A 14345-nucleotide genomic window follows, 5' to 3' on the forward strand; every position below is an offset into this window, starting at 1 on the left:
TTTTTGTTGTGTTGGTGCTGGTAAACCCAAGTCACTGCTTTACCTGAGCTTTTCTGACCTCTGTGCTCTGCCCAGCTCAGCTTGAAAACGCAGCACACCATCTTGGGCATTCCCGTGTGCTCTTCCGTTGTTTGACACGTCCAGCAGTCCCAGGGTGAATGCGCTCATGGTCGTACACATCTCTCTCTTCAGTAACTGTCCGGTTTCAGAGCTTATGGTCGTCGTTCTGTATCTGCAGGGAGGTGCCCAGCCCCGTCCGGACTCCAAACTGCATGTGCACCCCTGTCCCCTCCGCCCCCAAACAGCTACACAGATTTCTCACCTAGGCTCAGAAGGAGATAAGCTGGCCCTGATTGATCCTAAACATTAACATTAAATTACTGTGATTCTTTGTAGAGATCTGAAATTAGATAATGTGATGTTGGATTCAGAAGGACACATTAAAATTGCTGATTTTGGAATGTGCAAAGAACATATGTTAGATGGAGTAACAACCAGGACCTTCTGTGGCACTCCAGACTACATTGCACCAGAGGTAAATACTTACATTTCCAGAACCTTTAGTCTCTGAAATTAAAGTTGTCCCTACACAGATTTCACACCACCGAGTTTGGATAGCTGTAACTCTGGATACTCTGTGGATGGTACCATTTATACTTCTGCAGGTATATTGAGTAACTTTGTGAATTAATACAGTACTATCAAGAAGACTTCACTGCTTTAAGAAATACCTCATTGGTTGAAAACTTAACTTTTTATGACATCAGTGCTTCAGATTTTGTTCATACTAGCAAAAAACTGGAAAAGCTGGATCATCACCACCTTGAGACTTTAAATTGTATCCTGGAAAGGTTATTAAACTAAACCTTGTGCTTCGATTTGTGAAGTCAGAGAGAGTTCGTGGGCGTTGTTGAAGTGGTTGATGAGGTCAGTAAACATTTTATTGGGAGCAAACGAGCTTCTTCAACGCATTTCTCCATCAGTTCACACAGCTGACAGAATACATGTATTTAAAGGATTGTTTGACATTTTCAGGAAATCACAAACTGCTCACTGATTTTTGGGAAGGGACTCAAGGTCTTGAAGCTTTTTGCTGACCTCTGAAAAACTACTTCAGTCTTTTCCAGGCCATGTCTTAGAAATGGAACACGAGTTCACGACTTACTGCTGTCAGTCTCAGGAATGATCCAGTCATTGAAAGCCTCAACTAAGCTGTGAAGTCAGGGCTTGAATGGAGTTGACATGATAAATCCATGATTTGACTGGCGTTTGCTGTGACTCAGTGATACCATGCTGCATGCAAGCCGCTGAAATCACATTCAAACACAAACCTGACTGCAGTGTCTCTAAAATGAAAATTTGTTCATGAGAAACAGAGTTCTGTTTTCAAGCGCTGTGATAAATACAAGCTTAGAGTTAAGATTTTTGGTCTGGATATGATTTGTATTTCAGTAGTTTAGGTATAAAACATTAAAAACAAGCACATGTGATTTGGAAATGGTTCAAATCTATGAATATTAAAATCTGGTATTTGTGCACACTGAGCTTTCAAGAGTCTTGATTAGTTTGGCTGCAAATTCAGTGCAAGAGGCTGCATCCTCATCCAAGATACTCAGTGTTTCACCGAGTGCTGGGCAAGAGGCAATTCTGGCTGGAACATTTCTGGCTGTAATCAAATGTTTGTTGGAATATGGGAGATTTATACATGGACCAGTAAATCAGTGTCTAAGGTGAATTTTGTCATCTCTGTGAAATTGGAATGAAAAATAGTTTGTTTTTTTCCAGTTGCTAATTCATGCTTTTCAGAGTGAAATATTGTGTATTATAAAATCTTGTTTTTTCACAAATTGCTGTTGCTTGCAGCAGGATATCAGAACAACCAGAGCAGTATTTCATTTTCTCCTGTCAAAACATAAATGAAGCCAGTATTGCAAATTGAAAAGTGTCCTTTCTGTGGCAATAGTCCTGTGCCAGTTAATACCAAAGAACATGTTGTCAGTGCCAAAATGCTCAATATGGGTCAGTGTTGGAATGATTTATTTTACTTTATTTGGACATTTCTTACAAAGAAATAAACCTTTTACCAAAACATTCAGTAACTGGGAGGAAATTAGACTGTCTATTACCTTACAAACAGATTTTTTTTTTTAGTTGGCTGATTTTCTTTAGTTTCTGAAGACATTAATGTGAATGACAAATTGCTAACTACATCTGTGGTAAACTTCAAAGTGAGGTTCAAGTTTTGCTTGCAGGAGCATTTCAGCATGTTTCCATGGGCTAAAATTTATCATGGGTTATAAGGAGGATGCGTTTGCATGGTAATGTTCCCTGATGGGTGTAGGTGAATGAGCTAAATCTGAATAAACTGTTGAAGGTATCTAGGGTAGGGTAGTCCCGCGAGTGTGTGGCACGCACACAGAGAATCAGCTCTTTTCATCAGTATTTGGGCTGTAATGTGACTATAGTGGGGTCTGAAGGAGCCCTTGCTATCTCGGCATGAACTACCCACGGGCATAGTGCAGAGATACCACGGCCGGAAGGACCATGCAGGGACATCTCAGCTGGCTTCACACGTCCGATCTCCAGACAGAACACGGGGGAATGCGGTGCTGCATTTAGCAAAGGGAACTTGCACACTTTGGTGTGCTGCAAAATAATGCTTTCCTTCTGTAATAATTGGGAAAGTTAGTGTTTGTTATTACTTAGGTGTATGACACACTGGAATTAATACTCATTTTTTTATCCTAGGCAATTTGAGAAACATGTGGAGGCTGAATTGGTAGGATCCCAGGTTTGGCCACTTCTGTCAGCCAGAAAGTGGTTATCTAGTAAAGAATATTTATTGATGTGTTGAACTTAAATATTTATGGTCAGACTGGTATCATATCCATGAAATTAATTAATACTTTATATTTCCTTGACCAGTCAAGGGAGACAGAAGGAGATGGATGTCAAGAGGATTAGCGGGCAGGGATTCTGCCAGTACAGCCCACGCCCTGTGGTGCAGTACTGAACCCCACTGTCAGCATCCCTGCAGCAGCTGGACCACTGACTTGGAATTCCGGAAGAGTTTAAATTAGAAACTCTGTTTCCCTTCTCCTCCAACTAATAGCCTCAAAACCTTAAGTTCTAAACTGGCGTTTGCCAGGATTATGGGAGGCTAATAGGTTTGGAAGGTGTATATTTGACAGTTTCTTGTGCTAGTAATATTTATTTCTTTTAATAACTGAGTTTAACTTTTCCAGTACATGTAAGATACATTCGCAAAAGACTTTCTCTCTTGCCTCTGGGATATAATCTTTTCATCCCAACTGGCTACCAGCTGCAAGCTGCAATGATCTAAACATTCCTGCAAATTGTTGGTATTAATCTCTGTGTCCTGCTTTTAACTGTGCCCTCCTTGGAGGCAAAAATTTTAAGAATAAAAAAGAAAAAAGCAAAAGCAATCAACATTCCTCTGCCATTTTGGCTTGATGAGAGAAATTCCTCCTGAGCTCTCAAATCCACAGCACCTGAAAGGGCAGAGCTCTTAAAATACCGTAATAGGTAGGGAAAATGGGACATTGGAAATACAAAAGGAGATGAAAAAGGCAATCACTTAAATTAATGATGGAGAAGGAGGGGAAGGGAAGGGTCCTGTCAACTTTCCACTCCTCCCTGGTCAGTGGGTACAGCTCTCCATTTCTAGGCACATGAATGCCCTCACTGCTCTGTGGGTCTGCCCCACACGCTGCGGTGGGACAGGAGGTCATGTTAATCTACCCCTACTTATTGTGAAAGATATCAAAACTTGTACATGCAGGTAGGATTATTTTGGCAGCTGCTGCAAGGCAGCCGGTGGTGGCTCTGAGCGCAGCAGCTGGGGGGTCTTACGTGGTGATTTCTGGGTGAGGAGGAGGGAACTACTGAAAATACGACATTTAGAACTTGCTGACTTTGTACCAATGCATGTTTGACTGCATATTGAAAACTCATCTGCTTCCTCCCACATGTAATTCCTTCCTTGAAGTGAGCATTCTTTCCCCTCGTTTACATTTTCCAATTAACGCTTTGAATAGCTCCCAATATTATGAGTATAATCGCCGTTTTCCGTGCATGACACGTAGGTTGGTGTATGAATGTGGCAGTTTGCTTTTCTGTGTTTCACTTGCATCATATCCTTACCAGCATTAAGCTGGTGATTCAAATTTGGTGTATTTAATGAGGATTAGAGGGAAAAAAAGTATCTGGTGTAGAGCAGCAGACATGGACAATACCACCTTCTCCTACAGTGGGATGGGTTTGCATTTGCACTGGGACCTTTCCAGTCCCACTGGAACTTGATGTCCATGTTTATTTCTCAAACCCCACTCTTCCATACTGCGACTGGTTCAGTAAAGGGAGTAAAAAACGCATGCAAACAGGAAAACAAGTGCAAGCCCATCTGGAGTAATGACAGCCTCAGTGCTCCGCTTCTAGTGGGGCGATGGCACCGGGGGTGGGGGCTCTGCTGCTGCCCCCCCAGTGTGGATGGACAGTGGCTGGGATGTTCTGCATCCCTCCACCGTTCACAGCGTCCCTTTACAGTTGTTTAGAAGGAGATCTGAACGTCTGCACCTCAAAACTCCTCCACAGCACACCCAAATGCATCTCTTAAATAAATTAACACTGACCTCTGAAGAGGCCTCAGTTAAAGAAAACGACGCACAAGGGGACCGGTGTTCTGTTGGCACTTGCAACCTTTTCGTTGTGTCAGAACTCAATTTGTGCTTCGATGTGAGTCACATGTGAACCCAAACGATGCAAAATACTTGGCATTTCCATTAGGCTGAACAGCAGAAACCCCTTTCTTTTTTGTGTAGCTGGTATCTAGCTTCATACTAAGAGTATCTTAATCATACAACTTGGGAAGATGTAACTGAGTTTTTTAGCGTGTTGCTCTTTTCTTAGATTTTGATTCCTTTTACAGCAGAACAAAAATATAAATATTGAAAAGAAAGGCTTAATTATTGACAATCTGTAAGTTAAGTGAGTCTCATGATTTCTAGCTTTGACACAAATGGATGGATAACGTTTTTGCTTTGTCTTCTACATTGTGCTGTTCTACTTCCTTGTTTGCCTTCAAATACACATCCCAAGGTCTCCTAGGAGCTGCATTTCCCAAGACACCAGCGTACTGAAAGAAGTGGTCAGGTTTAGACTAATATTTACAAAACAGTCCCAACTCTCACTGAAACCAATGGAGTGAGGATTTCAGTATTGTCTTTCTGGGCTTTTTCAAGGAAATAAGTTCATCTCTGCATGTCCCTCTTTATCTGTCATGAGACTGGGTGTTAGCTAACATAGGGTGTTCTTCTTTGGCTTTTTGTTTGTGATTATACAGATTATTGCTTACCAACCCTATGGGAAGTCTGTGGATTGGTGGGCGTACGGAGTGCTGCTCTACGAGATGTTAGCTGGCCAGGTAAGAGTTGCCTTCCCATGCTTGCTGTGACCTCCTACTGCCTTTCCAGGATGATCTGTTTCAAGGCTCCTTAATGGGTTAGACCCTCAGGGGACAAGCTTGGGGCCTTTCATACTGATATTATCTCCTTGTACTCTTGACTGACTCCACTGAGAATGTATTTAGGCTTTAAGCTCTTTATGTTGCGCTCACATAATCAAGCACTGCCTTTGAATATGGCTTCTTTGTGCTGTAATAATGTTATAAATAGCCGTCTTCAAAATTGAATGGGAGACACTTGAGCAGGAAAGTGCATGTCAGATGGAAGAAACATCATTTGGTAGTTTGGAACCACAGGGAGACATAATAGGAGTGTGTGTATGCTCTGCTTTGCAGTTAAGTCACAAGAATATGGGTTTTGTATTGTATGTCCTAGGGGTAAAGTATGGGTCTCGCCACTTGAAATATGCTCAGTTACAGACCCCTTATTCTGCACAGTTAATGATATGCTGCTCTCTGAGTCACTCAAGTAGAAAAGCAACACTGTACTGCAGTAAATGGCAGATAACTACCAACTTTAAGAAATTCTATTAGTTTTGAGTTAGAAAAGATTCATGCAATTGGCACTCCATCAGTGTTAGTTAAAGGTATGCTTTTCCTAAGCTTAAAACATACATTTTTAACAAATGCCTTTAATAGTTTCCCTACTAAATTCCAGTTGACATTTTAAAAGTTTTTGAAGTGTAGCAATTGCAGTTGTTAACATTTACAGTCTGCATTGCAAATATTAGGCATCGGAATGCTTTTGAGAAAAGGAGATTTTCCATTAGCTGAGCCTTCCACAGCGCCTGTATCCTGGAGACTTACCCACCGGCACTTTCCTCATCACCTATATTTAAAACCAAAATGCAGCTCTTTCTTGTATACAGCCTTCCCTTCACAGAAGCAGAGTCCACAGCCATGTCTTACAAAACAAACCGGAGTTCAACCGAAGTGCAGTGAGGAGTGGGTAGACCTTAGCACAACATAACTGACTGTTACAGTCTCTGAGCTTCACCCTTTAACGTGTTTTGGCTGGCTGGTGCACAGCAGCTTTAAAACCTGTTTACGGATGATCACAAATATAATCCTGCACGTATTTCATTAACCTGGCTGCCATGCTGGGGGTGGACATGAACATTTCTCCTTAATTTCTACCTGAGACTGATGAACACTGAACTTCTGGGTCAGAAGATCCGAAGCTGCACAAGGCTGGAAGTTTGGGTTGTATTCGTGGGCAGGGGCCACTGCTGTGTTCTGTCTCTGGGCACCTGTCATTGATGGGGGCACGTTACTGGGCTGGATGCATCTCTGACCTGACACAGTGTGGCCGTAGTATTTGATGGCATTTCAGAAAAAGTGAAGACTTAAACCAAAACCTACAAGTAACTTACCTGTGATTTATTTTCAACAGCCTCCTTTTGATGGAGAAGATGAAGATGAACTTTTCCAGTCCATAATGGAGCATAATGTTTCCTACCCAAAATCACTGTCCAAAGAAGCTGTCTCCATCTGCAAGGGGGTGAGATAGATGCTTCTTTAAGTTGCTTTTTGGCAGTCTTTGTGAATAACTGAATTTCTCTGGCTTTGATATGGCACTGTAGTATTTTTAAGTGCCACTTCCGTCAGGCTGTGCTAAGCTATACTGTCATGAAGTGCTCATCGCTCAGTGTCACTGACAAGTATGCAGCTCTTCCCCCTGTGCCTGCTTGTTTTACGGCAAGAACAAATGTCAGAATCAGTAGCTGCCAAATCCAAAGCAGAATTTATAAACAGGCTGATGGTGTGGAAGGTCTCCATCACCTTGCCTCTCAAGCCTTGGCAGTACAATCCCAGTGTGGAAGGTGAGGGGATATCTCAGCTTATGTGGATACCAGATACGCCACCGAGCATGCTGCGGTCCTCAGCCCAGCGTGTCTAATGACAGCAGCACAGCAAAACAGTTAACAAGGGTCATTTTGATATGTAGATAAAGATGAGCTTATGTCACAGTCTTTAGCGTAAATGCAAGGGAACTGTGGGGAAATCCTGACCCAGTTGTAACCACTGTGGCCTAAAATTTATCTTAGATTTTAAGTTTAGTTTATTTTATTGAGGAAAATCATAGATTTGACTTCAGGGGATTAGCTCAGGCAAAAAGAATTCATTTGACTTTCCCTTGACTCTGTGAGATTCCCTAGAGTACTGTCAGTCTGCAGCTCTTCCAAACCACCATCTGTAAAGCATTGCTTTGATGTCTGTCTTCCACTGATAAGATATCACTGCACTTAGTGTCAGAAAATTTGGTATTTACTTTCTTCCTTCCCTTTGCAACCATTTATGAAGTATTGTACATGAGCTGGAGATTAATCCCATAATGAAAAATCATCAAGAAAAAGAAAAGCTGTATAGAATAACAAGGTAAAAGGAGAGACCACTCTAATTTTAGTGTCTATCCCAGTGTACATGTGCTGGCCAACAAAACCAAAACATGGTATGTTTTGTAAAGTACATGCAGGTTGATGCCTTGTCATGAAAATCATATATTCAGACAACCCAGTATGAACTTGATCTAATTACCATGTTTTCAGCTCTCTTGCTTGCTGCTATCGTGCTAGGTGCTTATGCAAAGGGAGGTCAGAAAGCTAATATTGCATTGCACCACTAGGTTTAAGGTCAAGTCTCTGTGATAATAATACGTTCATCGTCTGTGTTAAACTAACAAATTAATTCCACATTTCAGTGAGCATTATACCTGAGCTAAGAAGTCGGTATGAGAAGGCTTCTGAGCCTTGCAGTCAGCAGTAGCTCAGCAATCCCAGGGCTGCACCGTTGGGCAAGACGAACATACCCTGAACATGAACTGAATTGTCTGCTTGACATCCATTCCACTGGTTCAGAGTTTGTTGGGTTTGGTAAATGCAGTAATTTCAGAACAGAATTAAAACTGCTAGAATCATTATTCACATTTTCTTATGTCACCTACTGTTAAAGCAAGGGCTTTAGAAAAGGTAACAGAAATGAGAACGTTGCTGTTAAGCATGGAGCAGGATGTGATTCCTAGCCCAGCGCACAGCCATCTTCCCAAAATCTGCTTAGAGTCGCTTTTATTTTAGGTTTGAAATTGGAATCTGATCAACTCAACATTTGGAGGGAGACTAAAGCGGTACAGCTGAGGTTTTAAAAAGATGTGTTGAGGTATCACTCCCCGCAGTATATTAATCATGTATCATTTGTAAAAGAGCTTTAAAAAGTCCCCACAATACTGGAACTGGGAGTTGAAGGCTACATCGCTTGATATCAGTTGGAAAGTTTTTGAGGAGCTTGTTACTTAGAGAGCATATTACTGTTTCCAAGCAGGCAATGCTGGTGGGTTTTGATATTTTTTTTCCTTGAGTCTGCTTAATCTATGCAACTGGGTATAGTATTGACCAAGATGTCATTGAGGATGCAGGAGAGGAAACACGGGTTAGATACGGTCAGCTGGGTGCCAAGGAATTGTAGGCTCTGTAATGAGATGTCTTGAACAAGCTCAGAAAAATGAAATGGGGGCAGGGGGTGTATTTCATACAGCTTTAGTCTATTGGAATTTATTAAGTTTAATTGATTGTTGAGACAGGGAAGAAGCTGTTTTGGAGATTTATAAGACTGAACTGAAAGACCAAAGGCAAAATTCAGGAACTAATAGGATGGCAGTGTGTGCCGGGCACTGCCTGCTCACCCACACCTCCAGCAGCAACCTCAGCCGAGTGGAAGGAGTTCTCAGGTGCGACCCTTGGATTTGCTTCTGAAGTGCTGTCTCCAGGGAACAAACAACAACAAAAAAAACCCTAATCCTCAAAAAATGAATTTTAGCTTTTCAAAACAATTTTATTCGGAACTTGCATCTTCAGGAGCAGAGCAAGAGCCTCACAAAGTCTGTCTCACTTTCATTCCAGTGTCAAATGTCATCATTTGGTGTTTTCTTCCTAATAGCTAATGACTAAACATCCTGCAAAACGCCTTGGCTGTGGGCTCGAAGGTGAAAGAGACGTCAGGGAACATGCTTTCTTCAGGAGAATTGACTGGGAAAAACTGGAAAATAGGGAGATTCAGCCACCTTTCAAGCCTAAAGTGGTGAGTGAGATGCCAAGTACTTCCCTCGCTCAGTGTGTCTGCAGTCGTGCTTTCCCATGGGGGGAGATTAATGCTGGCTTGATGGTGCTGCAAATCTGGGACGTTTCTAAAATCAGGCAGTTTGATTATGGCAGACCAGTCTGTAGATCTGCTAATGTTTTGGCACGCTGTAGCATAGCCCAGTGTTCTTTCTTCCTTGTGAAAAAGTCTCTCGGTGGTTTGAGTCTGGACTGGAAGGTCACGCACTGCATGAAAAGTTGAAAACAGGGAAAATTGGCATATTAACATCAGAGGCTTGAGACCTGTAATAAATGCAGTTCCTGTGTGTGTCCTGTGAACAATACCTAAAGCCAGTGGCGACTGTCTTCTGTGAACAATACCTAAAGCCAGTGGTTAAAGGTATCTGAATTACTGGGGGGAATTTCCTCCACAGTGGGCTACACAGCTCGGGGGGGTTGTACACCCCATCCTAGTGTGATGCCTGCTGAGTTTGCAAGGATTTATTTTTAACATTTGCTACCGGTTTGCACACAGGTATCTGTAGGAATATTTCAGAAATCCGACCAAGGGAAAGATGTCCTTACCACGAGAACTGTTTGCATAATAGAATTTGAAGAGCTGCATTTGTTGATACAGAATCTCTTTCCGCTTGTGCTGTGTTTTATTGACAGGCAAAGAAGAGTATTTGCACACAAGAATACGAGCTTTCAGGAACAGCTGTAGATTGTTATGTCCTAACATTGAGTCTTTCTTCTCTCACACGTTTTTTGTTCCGTTTGAGATGCGTAGCTGGCTGTAGCACGGCAGGTGTGGGATCTTTGGTCTGTACACTGATTTATTTACCGATTCAGACACGCTTGTGTGGTATCACAGACTAATGAACAGAGGGAGGACACTGCCCCACGGCAGAATATATTCCTCTCTTTTTGCATACAGAGGACTTCTTCACACCACCAGAGGAGAGCTGCATGCTGAGATGAGTGTTTTGTGCCAGGGGAAATACCCCTTTCATAGGGTGTGGGCTTTTCATGCAGAGAAGGGCGTAAATAAGTAAAGGACATGCGTGGTGCTGCCAACCCTGCCCAGCCAGACCCCAGGGCTCTCTGTCCAACGGAAGCCGTGCCTCTTTAAAGCACATTTTATGGAAGATTTTCATTACTTGCTTCGTGAGTCAAATTTAAAGCTGATTGTAAAGCAAATCTACCTTCACAACTCTTTTACTAGCTTAGACTCTCCCTGAAGTTAAAAGTAGCATCAGCATGAAGGTACTAAAAGCTTCAAGAATAATCTGGTTCCATCATAGCATGTTTTGTGGCAGATCCTGGCTCCTGTTTAGAGCAGCTCTGCTCTATCTCCGTGGTTATCGTGACCTGTTTGGTTTATACAGGCTACTATTAAAGTACACCAAAGCATATTCACACGGAGCCTAACTTTCCCAGGCGAAAATAATTTAAAATCCGAGTCTGATATTTACATATCCTATGTATAACTCATATATTGTGATTGCTTATTCTATTTATGTGGATTCTAGAAAGAAAATAACACATAACCCTTAATCTGTTTGAAGATGTGGACATATGTATGGGCTTTGTTTGGGGTGGTTTGGTTTTTTTTTCCCCAGAAACCTTTCTAGGTGCATCTTCTCTAGGAAACATGTTGCTGCAGGAATACTCCTGCTGCTTTTGCACACAGGCATAGTTCTCACTCCAACGCAGAGCGGCAGATTTTGGGTCAGCAGTTGGTCGGTATAAATAATGTGTTCCCTTCCAGACTGACATTTCACAGGCTATAGGCATGACAAGAAGGACATTTAACGTGTATTTGTAAGCTAAGCAGTTCTAGGAGTCCTGTATTTTCAGTTCTGCTTCAATACTGCATTAATGCTAACAATAGCAATTCTACTTTTTGATGTGAAGACAAGTATATAATTGAAAATGCAAATTTATTGATAAATTATTATATTTGCACCCCAAAAATACCCAAACTTCACATCAGTTATTTCTTAACCTCTATCAGTACAAGCAGTGGAGACCTAATGGAGTCAGGGACGCTGGTTGCCATGCACAGCTCATTTGAATACCTTCCCTTTGCTGAAAAAAGAAGAAAAAAAAGGCAGAGCATAATTTTGTGGAAGGGTGATGCATATCTGCAGAACACCTTTATAGCAAAAAGGCTTCCCTGTAACAGCCCTTTTATTGCAGCTCTGAGTTGGCTGTACAGCCTCTAAATAAATTTGACTGTTAATTTTTGATACGTCAACTTTGATTCCAATGATGGAGAGTTTTCCCCTTGTCAAAGTTCCACTCTGTCCGTTCTCGTTCTCCAGAGATTCTGTACCAAAATGCATTGGCCTCGGTGGGCACCGGGGTGTTCGGTGAGTGCAGAACCCGGGGTGAGAAAAGCAGACTGCCGTTAGCCCTTAACCCCTTGAAGTGGCCCTCTGCCTGTGTTCTGCCGAGACTGAACAAGGGTCTTTCTGTGAGCACAGCAGTCCAGTACCTGAGCATGTGTGTCTTGTCTGAAACGCAAACCAAGTCGTGCCTGAGGCAGCGGAAGTTCGTTGCAGCTCAGGTCGGACGGCGTGTCCCAGGCCAGTACATGCCAGGTCCTCTGCCACGGGATTGGAAACCATGACCGAGCTGTTTTCAAGGAAGACAAACACTTCACCTTCCAATTCCCTTAACAGACCCCTCTTCAGCTGGTTTCCCCTATAAACGCACAGCTTTATTAATGTTACATTAGTGCAGAAAAATCACTGTTCAATATGGGTCTGTTGTACAAGCCGTCTTCTGCCCTCTCCAAGTTATCCTCTGAGCCTGAAGATGGCAGCGTGATGTTGGCCTCCAAATCCGCCTGCAGATGTGTTCCCTAACAAGTGTACAGCAGTGCAGCGAGCCTGTAGGGTCGGATGGAGAGGACAGGGTCAGGGACGACGAGAAGAACCGTTCAGTGCTCTGTCGTACAACCACGCTTTGATCGAAGCTCTGTTGCCGTCGGTAGCGTTGGGATAAGCAGATTTACCAGTTTCCTTTAGACCTCTCCACAATATTCAATGCCTGGTTCTCCCCAGATAGGCATTTTTTTCTTGCATCCAAGCTAATATTGGACCGGTTCCTCCTTCATCCTTTTTAACTTGCCTCTAATCAAGCTTTGCTGCCTTTCGAGTGTGTTCTGCAATACTCCCAACTGTCCTTTCGCAAGCCTGGTTTCTGCTGGTCTCTGTTCCGAGTGAGCTGTGTTCAGCGCGTAGCTGTCTGTAACCTCCTTCGCGGCTGGGCTCCACGAGGGGACGTGTCTCTTCTCTCAGACAAAAGAAGGATGAAACCTGCGATAGCGCGTTTTGCACCGGGGACCTGTTCCCAGGGAGCGCTCCCCACCCCAGCTCCCTCCTGCGGTCCCCAGGCTGGAGCTCTGCTGTCCTTCATGACTTTACGACAGTTGATCGGCTGTACAGTGAAGAATCGAAGCATACAAATGAATTACATGAAGCTTTCTGGAGATCCTGACAGAAATGGAGACTAACACGAAAATTTAATTTTGCATTGTAAAGGTTTTAAGAAGAATGAAATGACTTGACAGATAAAGCATCTCTTGCCAATACACATCTGTAAAAATACTTTCTTTTCCTTCTTGTCCCAGTAATTCTGAATATTTAAGCCTCTTTACCATGTCACCTGATGCCAATGGATGGAAACTTTTGGTTTTCGTCAAAATTCATCTATTGAAACTTCCCTATCTGCCTGAGATTTTTTGTTAAAATGTCTGAAAGGGAAATGAGGGAGAGTCTTGCATGCATCCTGAAAAACCTGCTGTATCGCACAAAAAACTGGAACTGCCAATGTATTGCTGATTTTTTCAGCCTTTTTTTCTCTTTGTTTTTTTCTTGCAGTGTGGCAAAGGTGCCGAAAACTTTGATAAATTCTTCACACGAGGACAGCCGGTGTTAACACCTCCGGATCAGCTGGTCATTGCAAACATAGACCAAACAGATTTTGAGGGGTTTTCGTATGTCAACCCCCAGTTCATCCACCCCCTTTTACAAAATGTAGCGTGAAACAGCAGAGCAGGAACAAATCCCTCAGCAGGGAACGGTCCTTAACCCTACAATTTTTAGGCTTTTGCCTTGTTGATTCCATTTGGGCCTGGAAATTGTAGGGTTAGAAAGTGTAAGATGGGGGAAAGGCCACATGTTGAGGATTTTGGCTTTGCAACAGCAATGTTGTCATAATGGGAGTTAAATTAGTACACGGTGCCCACTTGTTCTAGAGTCACCACTGACTCGTCGAAACTTACCCATTTTTTGGTACGTTCTATATTTTTGTAACTTCCCACTGTCCTTTTGCTCCCTTTTCTGCTCTGCTGTGTTAGAATGAAGCTAACACATGGTCTGAAAAAAAAAAAAACACCACCACAAATGTTTGGTCCTTCGGTGCGGATGCTGGGAGCCGGGAGCCCGCGGCCCCGAGGGACTGCCACCCCGCGCTCTTCCCGCGGACTTCGGGGAGTCAGCAGCACGAGAGACGGAAGCGGCGGCGGCACCGGGGAGGAGAGGCATTGCAAAACAATTGTGGAAAGTAGCTGTTTGGAAAATACAACAGAAACGCGTTGGGAGTGGGTGGGAGGGGGGTGAAATCGAATTAGACCCTGAGGCTTCATGAACCGATCCTGTAAGCAGCGCCGAGCTTGAGTACACTGCAGCGGTGGCCAGATCGCTAGGATCTTTGCTGAGTAGCTTGTGAGAAACTCAAGGGTGAAATTTTGTCTTTAATAATAATAATATTAATGATAA

The 14345-nt window shown here is 42.9% G+C and overlaps 1 protein-coding gene across 1 annotated transcript in view; it reads left to right on the forward strand.

Annotated features, from left to right (window-relative positions):
• Window positions 1-13610, forward strand: part of LOC104512243 (protein kinase C alpha type) — a gene marked incomplete at its 5' end in the record, with an annotated part of 90559 nt that extends 76949 nt beyond the window's left edge. Inside the window, 5 exons of the mRNA XM_010155161.1 lie at window positions 397-535; window positions 5363-5443; window positions 6876-6983; window positions 9416-9556; window positions 13446-13610. Coding sequence (XP_010153463.1) covers window positions 397-535; window positions 5363-5443; window positions 6876-6983; window positions 9416-9556; window positions 13446-13610 — 634 coding nt within the window. The remainder of the gene's footprint in view (window positions 1-396; window positions 536-5362; window positions 5444-6875; window positions 6984-9415; window positions 9557-13445) is intronic.
• Window positions 13611-14345: the final 735 nt, after the last annotated feature.

The sequence above is a fragment of the Eurypyga helias genome, unplaced genomic scaffold (genome assembly GCF_000690775.1).
Source record: "Eurypyga helias isolate BGI_N326 unplaced genomic scaffold, ASM69077v1 scaffold1287, whole genome shotgun sequence".
NCBI classification, from domain to species: Eukaryota; Metazoa; Chordata; class Aves; order Eurypygiformes; family Eurypygidae; genus Eurypyga; species Eurypyga helias.